The sequence below is a fragment of the Protomyctophum parallelum genome (genome assembly GCF_964188405.1).
Source record: "Protomyctophum parallelum genome assembly, chromosome: 23".
In the NCBI taxonomy this organism is placed as follows: Eukaryota; Metazoa; Chordata; class Actinopteri; order Myctophiformes; family Myctophidae; genus Protomyctophum; species Protomyctophum parallelum.
In genome coordinates, this window is record NC_139715.1 from 11,820,639 (window position 1) to 11,835,321 (window position 14,683).

Genomic DNA, 14,683 nt, shown 5'->3' on the forward strand with positions numbered 1-14,683 from the left:
TTTACAGCTAAAGCAGAGCCATCTAAGGCTCTGAGCTAACGTAACGGCCACTAGGGGGCATTCTAAATCTATCTATGGCGCTTTGCAGCTGCTGTTCTGATTGGCCCAAATTCACAACAGCTGTTGTCAAAGTTACAAGTCTACACTGCCTCATGGATGGACGCCTTGTGAGCTTGTAGATCTGCTATTTTCGTTGTGCAAGACGTTTCTAGGAGCAGCATAGCATTAGCATGTTACTTTACTTTGGAATGGATTTATATATTATAGGCACAGAGGAGAGGCAAGCGCTGTTTGAAAAACGATGGGATGTTATTCATTCAATTCATACAAGCCTAAATGTTCACATCAAGTTACAACCACAGTTCCTTTGGTCTTTATAATGGCTAGGTTATTTAATATTACATGCTAGGCTTGCTAGCTAAGCTAGCAGGCTACATTTGGGCAGAGTGAGGAGGGACTGTGTCTTGAATGCTGCCACTGCAGCCCACACGAGTGGCGGTGACGGCAAAATCCACGTACAGTAGGCTTGTATTAACCTGACGCTGCCAGATGAGGGCGGTATTGGGTAACCATGTTCCCCAACACAGCACTCATCTGGGATCTCTCAGGGAGTTGAGCTGACAAAAATCTGTTCCGTACCGAACCAATCAGCGTGAGCTAAGGGCGGGATATGTGCGAAACCGGATGTGAAGCTATATAGACACGTCAATATGATTGGTTGTGTTTGCACGCCCACACGGTGATAGACAGACGGTCCCATCCAATCATCTACCAAGTATCTTGAAAAAAAGGAACAGCCCCGTCATTGAATTTGCTTCCGCGATCCCAGATCCCAATAAGCTGTCAAACAAATTTGTGTAGCAAGCTTCTTGGATCTGGCAGCGTCAGGTTAGGCTTGTATATGATATGAAAACAATCAGCCTGGATGGATTAGTAGGTTGGAGAAGTAGTCGATCTCTCTTTTTATATAATCAGTATAATAGTGGGGCAGGATGGAAAAGGGGCGACCGTGCAGAAACCTTTACATATGGTAACTAGAAAAAGTGCCCTTCTGGGCACAGGTCTCCACCAGGTTATCCACAGATCCGTGCAGTTAGAGGTAAAAACACTTTTTGGCCAGTTATAGCGCCACCTTGAGGTTGAGTTGAAATTGTTCATGTGGCATTTTGTCCTCGGCCTAGTGGGAATGTGGGTGCACAATTTCACGGAAATCACGCGATGTGTTCATGATTTGCAGCATTTTGTTTGAAACTGAGCACTCCTGTGAACTTTGGAAGCCAATCTTAACCAATCAGGATGGAGTGTGAGAAATCTGAAAGACCGGTTTGGTTGAATGGCTGTAGAGAGACTGTGTACCAATTTGCGTGATGTTTGGACAAAATCTGTAGGTGTGCTGTGCAAAAACTTGTTTTGCACAAAGCGGCCTCCTGGTGGCGCTATAACAGGCCGTTCTGGAAGGTTTGGGGCAGAGGTTCATCGTTGGCATCCAGGGAGTGTGTGTGCAAAATTTGGCATGGACCGGGTTAACGGTGGCCGAGATTAGCTGCTAACGGACACACACACACACACACACACACGGACGGACGGACGGACGGAGTGCAAAACATACTCTCTCCCCATGCCTTCGGCCTGGTGGAGACAATTAGACATTAAAACACCTGCGGCTTATAGTTCGGTGCGGCTTGTATACGTACATATTTGGGATTTTCCCTAAATTTGGCTGGTGCGGCTTATATTCAGGTGCGCCTTATAGTCGGGAAATTATGGTACTGCATATTGTTTACAATTGTGTCACAGACGTTTTCATAGATTCATAGACACAATAAACACTATCATGTTAGATTCACGTTGATGTGTATTTTGATGTGACATTTAACCACTTAACTTGACCTTTGACTCTATACTTAGTCCACTCTTTATTCCCTCTACACTGCAGCACCCCAAACCACCTTCCCTAGTGTGAGGCGTTGTGAGCTTGTAGATTGGCTATTTTAGGCTGAAGTTCTCAGAATAGGGATGCTAGGGTTCAAAAAAGTTCCTATCCCACAAAGATTTGTGTAGTAAATCCCCCTAGTATAAGGGTCCCAGACCCCCTGTTGAAGACCCCTGCCCTAAACAATTGCATGCATTCTGTTTATCAGCATCCACTGCCGGTGTTTGTTGCTCGACCATGTTGCTGGTAATGTTTGAGGTGCGATGGGTCATGACTCAAAGTCACTCTCCGTCTTAACGACTTATTAGTTGTGAGTGACTGGACTGGCCGACACTGTGCGTTCTGCGTTGCATGCACAGCTCTGAGCCCGCCATATATGCACAGTCGCTGGAGGTTCACCATTTCTGACAGAACTGGGTCATTGTATCACCACCAATGGTTTGGTGTCATTGATACAGCCTAGACTTGGAGCAAGTAGAATGAAGTCACTTCTCCAGTCTCCACGTGTCATTTCACGCAGTCGTTTCTGTTAAAGAGTTGTGCATGCTTTTCACACACTAGCTAGTGTTTAGAAGGGGGGGCATCACGCCACCATATATGGCTGTCTCCATAAATAAAGATCATGACACTGACCTCATCAAACCCTACATGGAGAAGGCTGGATCATCACCTAGATCTGCATATATGGAGCTGGCCATCAACTCTACATCTGACCTCAAACCCTTAGATCTCCATATATGGAGCTGACCTGTTCTGACAATCCATATGTTGATCCTACCCCTTCCTCCTTTCTCTTTGATGTCTCCCTTTTGACTGATACCTGTCCATTCAAACTCTAGACAGGCAGCCCCGAAGACTTCGGGGAAGTTATTAGTGCAACCACGCCCGGCTCATCAAACCCTGTACACTCAAGACACGCTCCATATATGGCCAGACCTCATCAAACCATGTACACTCGGGACACTGCCCCTGCTGCCACTCTTAAATCTCCATATATGGAGCTGACCTTTTCTGATATTCCATGTTGATCTGACCTGCGAGGCATGGCTACTGCGAGGCATGGCCAAAGCATTTCTGGGGTTCCCCAGGCAAAAACGTTGAGAACCCCTGGTCTAAACATCCTAACAAGGGGTCTGGGAAGGGAGTGCATTGCAAGGGTGCTTGTGATGACGTCAAACAGAGGCGAGTTTGTCAACACTGCGTCACCCAGATAATTCATGCCGCTTATTGCCGCATCGATACCGCAGCCTCTATCAATTCACCTATCGTCCGGATGTTGGATGGATATTGTGCCATGTCGATACTCGAGTAGTTGACTGCACCACTATAGCTATGCCTTCTCACTTCTAATCAATAGTAGAACAATTACTCAAATTACAACTAGCCCTTACCCGTTCTGAATATATGAACACCAAATTATGTACAGTGTAGGTGATGCGATGTAATAGATCACATTACTGATTGGGAGGCAATTGTCCTGTCTCGCTATAGTGCATGTAGGCTACGCTAACATAAAGGATTTATCCCCCAAGAAGCATGTTTTTGCAATAAACTTTGTAAAATTCCGCATTTACGGCGCACCCTATGGATGCAAATGGAATTGCTTTGGGCTCTCCGTTGATTAAACCACACTCGACATGTGAATACAATTTGGGGTGGATTGGACATTCCGTTTTGTGTGAAACAGGCCCCTCCCACTAACTTTGGAAGCCGATTACAGCCGAACGATGCGGACTATGACATTTCTGCCTGTGGTGTTTTAATCGGATGGGTCCAGAGATCGTGTGTACCAATTTTTGTGAGATTTGCACAAAAGTTTTAGGTGGAAGAGCATAAAGTGTGTTTTGAAGAAAAGTCAAAATGGCGGAAAATCTATCCTGACGCAAATGTGAATCATGGGAAAGTGCATTTTGATTTTACGACCTAAGGTTCAAGAGTTATATGTAAAGTGGGCTGTAACTGTAGCTCTGACCGTTTCTGAGAGAAAAAGACTTGATGTGAGTCTTTGCATTTTCCCATCTAAGTCGATGGGAAATTTTTATTCACTAATAAATTACTTATTTATTTACCCATTTTGGGTGGGAACCCCTTTAGGTGTTAGCATTATGTTATGCTTTAGCTATTGAAAAATAGCAGATCTACAAGCTCATAGCACCGAGTTGAGTGGCACTACGAGCTTGTAGGTCTGCTATTTTTGAAAAATCGAAGAACGACTGACATAGAAACATAGCTTTTTCAGAAAAGACATTTTTAGAATCTGATCTCAGGTCAAAATGGGTTAATAATTAATACGTTGTTAAATTGAAAAAAGGGCTTCGTTAAGACCTCCATAATATGCTGGTCAATGCCTGTGTGAAATGTTGGAGTGATTGGTGCAGCCAGTGAGGAGCTACGACAGACAGACAGACAGACAGACAGACAGACAGACAGACAGACAGACATTGAGTGAATTATAGTATGCATGATATGATGATGATGATGATTGAGTGAATTATAGTATATGATGTTTTAATTAAGTAATGATATCAATACTGCCATCTAGAAACACTGTTACAAGTAAATGTCTGGTTCTCTCTCTCACACGCACAGTCGCACAAACACACGGGTCCGCCCGTCGCCGATCACTTCCAGTCATCCCGGTTCTCCATACATCGGGCCAGCTCGGTGCTTTGCGCTCCTGTGTCTTGAGTACATCAATGTATGTTAGTTGTGGGATGTCCTCGTGACCGGTGCCCGTGTATAGAGGGTATGCATAAAGTCAGTGGCAAAGTGAGTTTAACATAGATTAACGGGGTACAGGCTTTAGTTCCGACATACTATTGGTCTGACTGTCATTAGACCGACACCCAAACCAAAACCCTAACCGCAAGCATGGTGCAACGCATGTCGGACCAACGCATTGTCGGGAGCGACGGGTGATTTCCACATGTCGGACCTTTGGTGTGTCGGATCTGCGTGTGCATCCCAGTTTAACGTAGTTTAACAGATTCTATACATGGGACGTCTGAGAACGTCATAAGGATCCCGAAATATTAGTACTATTGACGTGTGAGGACGTCCTAGCGACGTCCCAGCGACGCGGGGCGAGATAAGAATATTCAGAATTTTTCCTATTTTTTTTTTTTTGGCATTTCGCTTTTCGCTTGCCGTATGCTAACGCTCAGTGCAACTATTAGCTTGTCATTGACTCCCATGTTAGCGCGGCGGAAAGAATGACTCGTATCTCCTAATCCAGGGCGCTCTCCGTGGTGATTAATGGATCGATATGCTGGCGCTTCATTTCTGCTCATCATCCGTCTCTCCCGCAAAATATGAACGCTTTTTGGAGCGTAAAACAATATATTAAGATGATCGGGGATGTGAGGTCCCTTTGTAAAGTCAACTTTTTTAGGCAAGTGTTTCCTGTTTCATGGCTTTCAAAGTAAAAGCGATCAGACAACTCTGGCACTCTATAGCCTTTTGAAGGCACTTCCTGTACTAAATGTGTTAATGCAATCTGATAGGGCTTTTCTGTTTGGATGTATGGGCTATCAAGGCCAGATAGTAGTTTTTTTTTGCCACTCAGTAGGCGTTCCCGCATAACGTATTATTCAGGGTATGATGATGTCACGGACGGTCACACGCATATCCTCTCTTGGTTTGTTTGCTGGCTCGCAGCTCTTGGGGTCTTTGGCAGTGTCCTGCTAGTTCTCCTGGCTGCTATTTTCTGTCTCACCCTTGGCATTCCATCATACAAACAGAAATGGGCTTTGTATTCATAATGATCCAATGCCAAAAACACAATTAAATTGTAATCGTTAATCACAATCGCAATCTGGCAATTATTGTCAACTTAAATTTGTAATTGTGACATCCCTATCCCAAGTTACATTTTTCCATCCAGTGAAAACACAGCCACATGTGTCCTAAGACACTTGGTCTGTCACCACCCAACTCGCTCAGCTGTTGAAAGAGAAAGTCCCACTTTGTCTGGGCCGGTCAACATGTGTTACCACATGTGCTGCTGTGTGTTGTCTACTCTATATGTGGACTTTCAGTGTCTTATTAGAAGCCGTAGAGTAGACCATGAAGTGGCCACAGCTTAGATTGGCATTTGAAGGAACAGCTGACTTAGTGTTTAGTGTTAGTGTGACTGTCCAGTACTTGGGACGCCTGTCGGTTCTATTACTGCTCTATACTACTGATTCTCGTCGAAAAGAGATCATTAGTTGCATCTGTTTATTGACGGCTGTGCCAACTGTTATGTTAAATATATATACCGCTATATACTTTTTAAGAGTGTTTTCTTAGTAGGTTCCAGTGTCTGGATAATATTGAAGCGCTTGGGTAATATAGCTCATTGGTTCCCAACCTTTTTATACTTTTTTTTAATACAGAAAATATTTGGCTCTCCAAGTACCACCATAATAACTGATGTTAAAAGGAGCTTACCTGCCCATTTTGTTCCATTCCTAAGCCAATATTGTTGCTGCTCTGACAACACTGTCTAATCACTAATCGGCACAACTGATGATATTTCTAATGTGATTAATCCGTTCTCAAATATTTTATTAACGTCTAGGTCATGCTCATTTCAGCACGACTGGATAGCTTATTTCAACCAATTGCTTGGTCAGAAGAACTACCTGTAGTAATATAAATATTTCATTCCACTTTTGTCTTTTTTTCCCTCTTTGTTTGGGGGGCAACTCCTCTGTGTACCACCAGAGCGGGGATCAAGTACCACCAGTGGTAGTAGTACCAGCTGACACTCTTAGGGGCTGTGTATGCCACATGGCATTGTTTCCCCCCATGTGCACAGCGTATGGTTTAACCCATTCAGGACGGGAACCTCTTGGAGTTTTAAGCATTATGTTATACTTTAGCTATTGAAAAATAGCAGAGCTTGTAGATCTGCTATTTTTGAAAAATCGTGAAAATGTGGCGCAAATATTTAAATATATTATTTTAGAGCGAACGTTTTTAACTCAAATCTTTGCTTCTGGGTGGTCCCTGGAACAACACATTTTCAGATGGGGTTCCGCAGCCAAATACAGATCATTCTGGGGGTCCTGGACATGGAAAAGGTTGAGCACCACTGACATAGACATAATTTAGGGTTTTTCTGAATTTGTCAGTCATAATTTAGAAGACATTTTGTAGAATCTGCCTCACGTCTAAATGGGTGAAATGGGAGTGCGGCAAATTTACGATAAGCATCTATTATATGCTGCATGCTCACACCTGGCATTACGATAAGCATCTATTCTATGCTGCATGCTCACACCTGGCATTACGATAAGCATCTACTCTATGCTGCATGCTCACACCTGGCATTACGATAATCATCTATTCTATGCTGCATGCTCACACCTGGCATTTTTATCTCGTTAGATTCTAAATATTTTCAGTGGTTTGAGTTCTCTCTCTCTCTCTCACTCTCACTCTCCCCCCTCCCCGGCCCTAATGTTATCTGATAAAATGTTGTCAAAGCATCAATGTCAAAATAGCACTACATAATTGCATTATATCAACAAGGATGGGGTGATTTAAAATGTTTATGCCAACTCGTGTTGTGACTTCTGAGCCGTAGTAGCCGTACTGTCGTCACATTGCCATGCATTCAGATTTGTTGCGGTTTGAATACATCCCAGCCTATGTGGGGGTCGTATCCTAGCAACACTAAAAGTGCTGCTTTCCCATTAGTCATGTCATCATCATGAGCCAATGAGCTGCTGGGCGCTTTTCTCAGACACCAGGTTCAGAGCTCACTCACAGGCAGAGGGGAGCAGAGAACGGCAAAAACAGAATTGTCTGTTTGGGACAGTCACTGGGGAAGATGGCTGATGCAATGCAAGTAGCAGGTGTTGGTGACACTGCGGGTTGCCTCCAGGCCTGCTCCTCCTTCGTCTGACCAGAAGTGTGGAATTCCCTTCTGTGCGTTGTGTCGTCGTTGCCGCCGAGCGGCAAACATCTCAGCCTCGGCCGGGGGTCGAGGAACCCTCTTTGCAGGTTTTTCTGCAGTCGGTAGCTTTTGGGTTCTTCCTCACGGAAGAAGTCAATGAAATCCTATTTGTGTGACAGTTAATCGTCAGCCTGCTTCCTCTCTCCCTGCCTTGCTTTCACACATGCACATCGAAACATCCCCGGTCCGAAAGTGTAGTTCCTGACTTGTGTGTGTTTTGTGTGGTCCGCAGGCTGTTCGCTGCTACGATTCCCTCATCCTGAAAGCTGAGGGTAAAGTGGAGCCTGAGGTATTCTGCCATCTAGGACACTTCAACCTTCTCCTGGAGGATTATCCTAAAGGTGAGTCCGAGACTATATATTCTCTCATCTCTCTATCTCGTTTTATCTCTCTGTCCCCATTTAGTTTAGCCTTCTCACCCGCTTTCTCTGTCCCCCTTTCTCTTCTCTCTGTCCCTCTCGCTTGCTTGCTTTCTCTCTCAATTGCACTCTCAATCCAGGCACTCTCTTGAATGCTTTCTTTTTCAGTGAGTCGCTGCTTTTTTTGCTCATGTTCTGCTATTCTCTTTCTTTCTGCATGCCTTTTATTCCTCCCTCTTTCTCAATAAATTGTACTTCCTCCTCTCTCACTCGCTTTCTCTGTATGCATAATTAAATGTCCTCCCCTCACGCCCTCACACTTATTTTCACTCATTCATACATTTTGGTTTCACACTCAAGTCCACACGAAAGCACGTACGCATGCACGCAGCCACGCACACGCATGCCCAAACTGTTCTGTAAAGCAAAAAAAAAAAAAAGTGTAAAAAGTTCTTACGTTATAAATTTGGTAATCAGTCTGATCAACCTAAGCTCCATTTTGTATTTCCTACAGTGATGATAAAAAAATCCCTGAAAAACTTTTTTTTGTTCAAATTGTTCTTTAGAGGTGAAACATGTAATTGACCTAATCGATTTAATCAATCACACACAAACTACACCTGCAGTAGTAGTTTGTAGTATTGAAAAAGAAGGCAAACAGCATGGCTTCACTGTCTGGGTTTGGGTTGCAGACCAATTGGTATGGGTCGAGTCATGAGTAAATGATAAGATAATCAATGGTTGCGTCCTTAAATGTGATTAAAAGTGATTTAACTGCTTTTATTGACTAGATACTGCTGCTGTTTCCCTGTGACCACTAGTAATAGGGATGTAATGATTGATGCAATAGTTATCAATACAAATTATTATTCAAACTGATGCAATGAGAAATGAATCATGACTAGAGTGGTCCATGTTGGGCACTGGCCTACTTGGAACGATGCAAGTTGAAAATTAATGCCCCACCCAGTTATGTTTGTGTCCCTTTTATGCCCATATATGTAGTTCTTTGTCAGGCATGCCCAAATATGGAGTCTTTCCAGATGTCAGAACATATTGTGATGTCTGAACAGGCCAGCTCCATATATGGAGATCTAGGGTCTCTGTCCAGAGCGTGGGCAGAGGCCTTTTGTGACGGTTCTGGGGGTCCAACCGGCTCGAGGCAGGGTACTGCACTCGAGTTGGTTGAAGTCGGTGGGACGAACAGTGCATTCATAGATAATAGATGTATACTAGAGCGGACTCGGAATGATGCAAGTTGTAAATGGATGCCCCACCCAGATATTATGTCTTGTTTCCCTTTCATGCCCATATATGGAGTTCTTTGTCTGGCATGCCCAGTTGCTCACATATCTGTGAGATATGCAGACCAAGACGTCGGAATGATGTCAGAACAGGCCAACTCCATATATGGACACTGGGCACGGGCCCTGTCCAGAACAAGGGCAGAGGCCTTTTTGGGGCGGTTCTGGACAACCGTGGGTCCGACCGACTTGTCACTGGGCACTGCACCCCCTGTGGTGGGGTGGAACGCGTGTGTAGAATATGAAGTACAGGTGCGGCGAACGGTTGTCGAGTTTTGTGGATTACAGACGTACAAACACACAGACTTGGTGCATTTATAGTTAGAATGTGGGCACCTAGGTAAATGGCAGGCCTTTTTTGCAACACCACCATGGTACAGATTGAACATTAGGCTTTAGTGGTACAGATGAACACTTCTGGTGCCACTGAATCCTTCAGAATAATGGCGCTAGAGTGCCAGCCAGATGAGGGAGCTCATTGTGGATGGACTGGTGTGAGCAAAAACAAACCCAACAAATAAACGTTACACAGAAAACTGAACTTCGAAAAATAGCAGATCTACAAGCTTATTGTGAGTTTGTAGATCCCATCTTAGGAAGGTGTATACGTTAACCATAACCTGAAACATTTTTTTATTTGTTATATAAAAGATAGGAGAAATGTATGTTAAAAAAAGTCATAACTAGTCTGGAGTCTCATTTTGTAAAATAAATGTGTAATATGTCGTTAACGATTTGTGAGTTGAGTGTATCTTGATACCCCAACTAGCGTTAGTTTTCATGGCTGATTGATTGATTGAGTGTGTGTTGTAATCATTGATCGGCATGAGGCCAGTTGAAACGTCTAACACCGTTTGTCTTGTCTCCTGTCGTTACAGCATTATCAGCATACCAGAGGTACTATAGTTTACAGTCTGACTACTGGAAGGTGAGATATATATATATATATATACATGTACACACACACATACACACACACACACACACACACACACACACACACACACACACACACACAGCCCAGATTGGGTTTGGGAGTATGGTTTCCTCTTTCATAATAGGACTCCTATTATAGGAGTCATTCTTACATGTAGCTTTCCTCCAGTCATATTGACATGACACACTGTGGCCCAGCTATGAGTTCTAATAGAAGTCTGGTGTTTACACACACAGCTGTGTGAAGCAAACAAATCTAGAGCAGTGGTTTTCAACCCTTTTCATGTCAACGACCATTCTTTATTCGGCATTTGAGCCAAGGACCACTATTTGACGAGATTCTGCCACTAAGAACCAAAACGTTTAATATTTTGTTGTCGTTGGATAAGATTTGTGTCCACAATGCCATGCTGTATTGATGTTGGTACCATAGGAGAGGTAGCAGGCAAACATTGACCAAATTAACCATTATTTTACATTCTCTAGACAAGATCTATAATGGTCCATTTGGTTACAAACTCTCCATTTAGCTGGGTACCACTTGAAATCCCTTCAAGGACCATTGGTGGTCCCCGGGCCACTGGTAAGAGAACCACTGATCTAGAGGTTATCTTTGCCACAATGAATGGAAACTATTGTTGCTGTCGGGCAGAAACCTTGTATCTCCATATTTCAACGTTTTGGCAAATTGATGCCCTACTTTCAGTACTTAAATAAAATAGCCACTCTACAGGCTCAGAACGCATCGCCTTGTGACAAGCTTGTAGACCAGCCATTCACCCAAAAAGGTTTGAGAGCGGTTAAAGGGATATTTCACTTTCAAACATGTTTGTGGTAATACTCAGGCTTTTGTGAGCACCCTAGTTTTTAAGTTGGTTCAGTAACAAACTATACTATAAAAAACTGGTCAAGCATTGGCCAAATTGTCAAATAATTTCAGAAAGAGGAACATTTTTGAAAATGGCAGATGTAAGCCTACAACGCCTCCTTGTAGGCCTTTTCGTAGACCGTAGACCTTTTCACAATGTTTATCTGTGGATCCAACTCAAAGTCAAACTTAAAACTCCAATTCCAAGTGCTTGTCGTTCGAGAGTATCCAGGTCAAATATGATTATTTGGGGCGGTCCCCAGTTCAAATGATTATTTCTGAGTTCATATCAGGGGGTTGTGGACTGGAAATGTTGGAACCACTGTCCTAGGCTGGTGGAAGAAATGGTGGAAGACGAAAGGGATTATTACTACTATCAGCCTGTGTATTATGCGTCATTAGGCATCGACAGCCTGTTGGATTACACATGTAAAGAAATGGTGTCCGTCACTACACACATCTGGTTCACATCTAGAGTCCCGTGGGCCTTCTTTACTGAAAAACACTGGCAGTGGCAGAATAATTAATGAATACCTGGCAGTTAATGTTAAATACATGTATTTTCATTATGTGAAATGTATTATTGTGTAACTATTTGTCTCGTTCTCTTGTGCAGAATGCTGCCTTTCTCTATGGTCTAGGGATGGTGTACTTCCACTATAATGCCTTTCAATGGTGAGTCCCTGCAACCACATTCCACACCTAAAAAACATGTTGAAGACAGTGGTGCAAAGTAACTAAGTTGGTTTACTCAAGTACTATCTGTTTTTCAAGGTAATGGTACCATACCACAATGTAGAAATACCTAAATAATAAGTCTGGCTTTCAAAATGCATTTGAGTAAAAGTACAAAAGTATCTGCATCAAAATATAATTAAAGTACCATAATTATAACCACTCATTGTGTAAAATGTCCAATTTCACAAGTTCAAACTCTATAAAGCTTATCTACAAGCTCATGTGTTGCATCAATACACATTTTAAGCCTGTAGATCTGCTCTTTTCAAATAAAGGTAAATACATTTAAATATATACTGTGTTTAGTGTGTTTTGTAATCCTAATCGAACAAGTAACTAAAGTTTTTATGTAATTGTTTCATATAATTGTAGTTGAGTACATTTTCCTCTGAGATGTAGTGGAGCAGAAGTACAGTATTGAACTGTAAATGCTCAAACTCAAATGTACTTGTGTACAGTATTAAAGTAAAAGTACTCCTCTCTCTCTCTCCTCCAGGGCGATCAAAGCGTTCCAGGAGGTGCTGTACATTGACCCAGGGTTCTCCCGGGCCAAGGAGATCCACCTGCGCCTGGGCCTCATGTTCAAGGTCAACACAGACTATGAGTCAAGCCTAAAGGTGCGTGTTGTTTTATATATATATATACACTACACATACTGTACATGGTACACTGTTCAAGAACTGCCTTTTTAGTCTATTTTATCCTTCAACCCTTTTCATGTCAAAAGGGTTGAAGGATGTCAAGTTATTTATTAGGCACTTGAGCCACGGACCACTACTTTTCAGGATTGGTTTGTATGGCTGTGGTTTAGTTGTGTTGCTGTGTCCTGTATAGGGTTGGGATTCGGAACCGGGTCCATTTCAGACCCGGTTCCGACATTGCGGATCCGGATCCGGTTCCATCGTTTTTTTATTAACGGTTCCCCAAACGGATCTCATCAGTTGTCATTTAGCTCCGCTGTGTCTGTGCCTGCATGCAAGCAGAGCCTGGGGTGACGTCACCCCACCTACATGAGTGAGTGGGGTCGGGGAGGATACGCCCACTGTTCTGTGCATTCAGCGACCGCTGTGGAGCGAGTGGGACAGTATGTCGCCAAAGTGTGGTTAACAGAGAGGGAAATGACTGCGGCTGAGCAGTGAGCATGCAAAGTGCAATAAATGCGAGAGTTGCTAGCAAAGGTTGTTGCAACTTGTACCACGTGAACATAGAGGAAACATCTCAAAATCAATATGCCTACACATCGCGTTTGAGAGCCATGCGGAAAGCCGTGCCTGCTCTCCCCGCAGCTCCACCACAGCCAGCGGGGGACGATCTGATGCAAGGCTGGTTTACTTTCCCCAGGCTAGTAACGTAATGGAAAATAAAAACTACTAACGTGCTTTTAATTTGGCTCTAAATTAATTGCGTGGCTGTTGAGAGCCCAGCGTTTAGGTGCATATACCGCCATAGATTGATTACTTTATAAACAATTTGCAGAACAAAAGCACAGGAACGTAGCCTACAGTTCAATACAAGGTCTGCTATAATCCAAGAAAGCACTATGGCTTGTTTCCATTAGGGTAAGGGGTCCTTCATATTAAATTAATTTGAACATTAAAGACAACATTTGTCACTACAACAATATCATTATTGTGTACTGTATATTTAATATACAGTACAAATTGCAATATACAGTACAAATTGCAACAATGATATTGTTGTGGTGCCTATAGCTGCTGCTGGTGGTGGTGGTGAAGTTTAAATAATAGTGCCACCTCATAATTGTAAAGTGCATTTTCAATAATTTAATTAATTAATTTGTGTTTATTATGTACTTGGTTAGGTTAGTTATAATATAAGCATAATCTATGTCAGAAAAACGGGGAAAAAAATAATATTAGGATCCGTTAAGGGAACCGTTAGGAACCGGAACCGTTAAGAGGGATCCGGGAAGGATCCGGAACCGTTAAAATCCTAACGAATCCCAACCCTAGTCCTGTATGGCTGTGGTTTAGTTGTGTTTCTGTGTCCTGTATTGCTAGCTGCTGATTTGACTCTGCTGTTTTTCCACCTCTCTGCAGCATTTCCAGTTGGCTTTGATTGACTCCAACCCCTGCACTTTGTCCAAAGCTGAAAGTAAGCAACTTCACTTGTCTTCTCTCAAACACATTTCCACTGCCGTTACTTTTAAATTAAAGAAAAATAAATATAACCTGTACTCCCATGGATTCAATGCAACTCATTTAGGCCTGACCTCAAAATTTTAAAAAAAATCTTCTAAATCCAGTTTTCTGAAATAAATATTTTCACGATTTAAAGAAAGAAAATAGCAGACCTACAAGCTCGTAGCTATGAGTTTGTAGATCTGCTATTTTTCAATAGCTAAATTACAACATAATGTTTAAACCGCCAAAAGGGGTTCCCGCCCAAAATGGGTTAATATTTTCACTGCTTTTGCCCGACACTCATACAATATATATAGCCCAAATCATTCATGAAAAAATCATACAAGGTTTGTGTCTGACAGGGATGACATGCATGAACTAAGCTGTTTGTTTGCTATGAAAAGTAAGTGTTAGTCACATGCACAACTTTAAAAGCTGCTGGGTTGGCTGATTTACT

General features: G+C 42.8%; 1 protein-coding gene across 2 annotated transcripts in view; it reads left to right on the forward strand.

Annotated features, from left to right (window-relative positions):
* The window catches only part of LOC310854150 (lysine-specific demethylase 6A-like), a 59,668-nt gene that overhangs the window by 6,623 nt on the left and 38,362 nt on the right, over positions 1 to 14,683 (forward strand). For both annotated transcript variants that reach the window (XM_083758670.1, XM_083758669.1), the window contains exons 3-7: positions 8,110 to 8,218; positions 10,419 to 10,468; positions 11,961 to 12,019; positions 12,579 to 12,699; positions 14,143 to 14,197. In XM_083758670.1, coding sequence (XP_083614796.1) covers positions 8,110 to 8,218; positions 10,419 to 10,468; positions 11,961 to 12,019; positions 12,579 to 12,699; positions 14,143 to 14,197 — 394 coding nt within the window. The remainder of the gene's footprint in view (positions 1 to 8,109; positions 8,219 to 10,418; positions 10,469 to 11,960; positions 12,020 to 12,578; positions 12,700 to 14,142; positions 14,198 to 14,683) is intronic.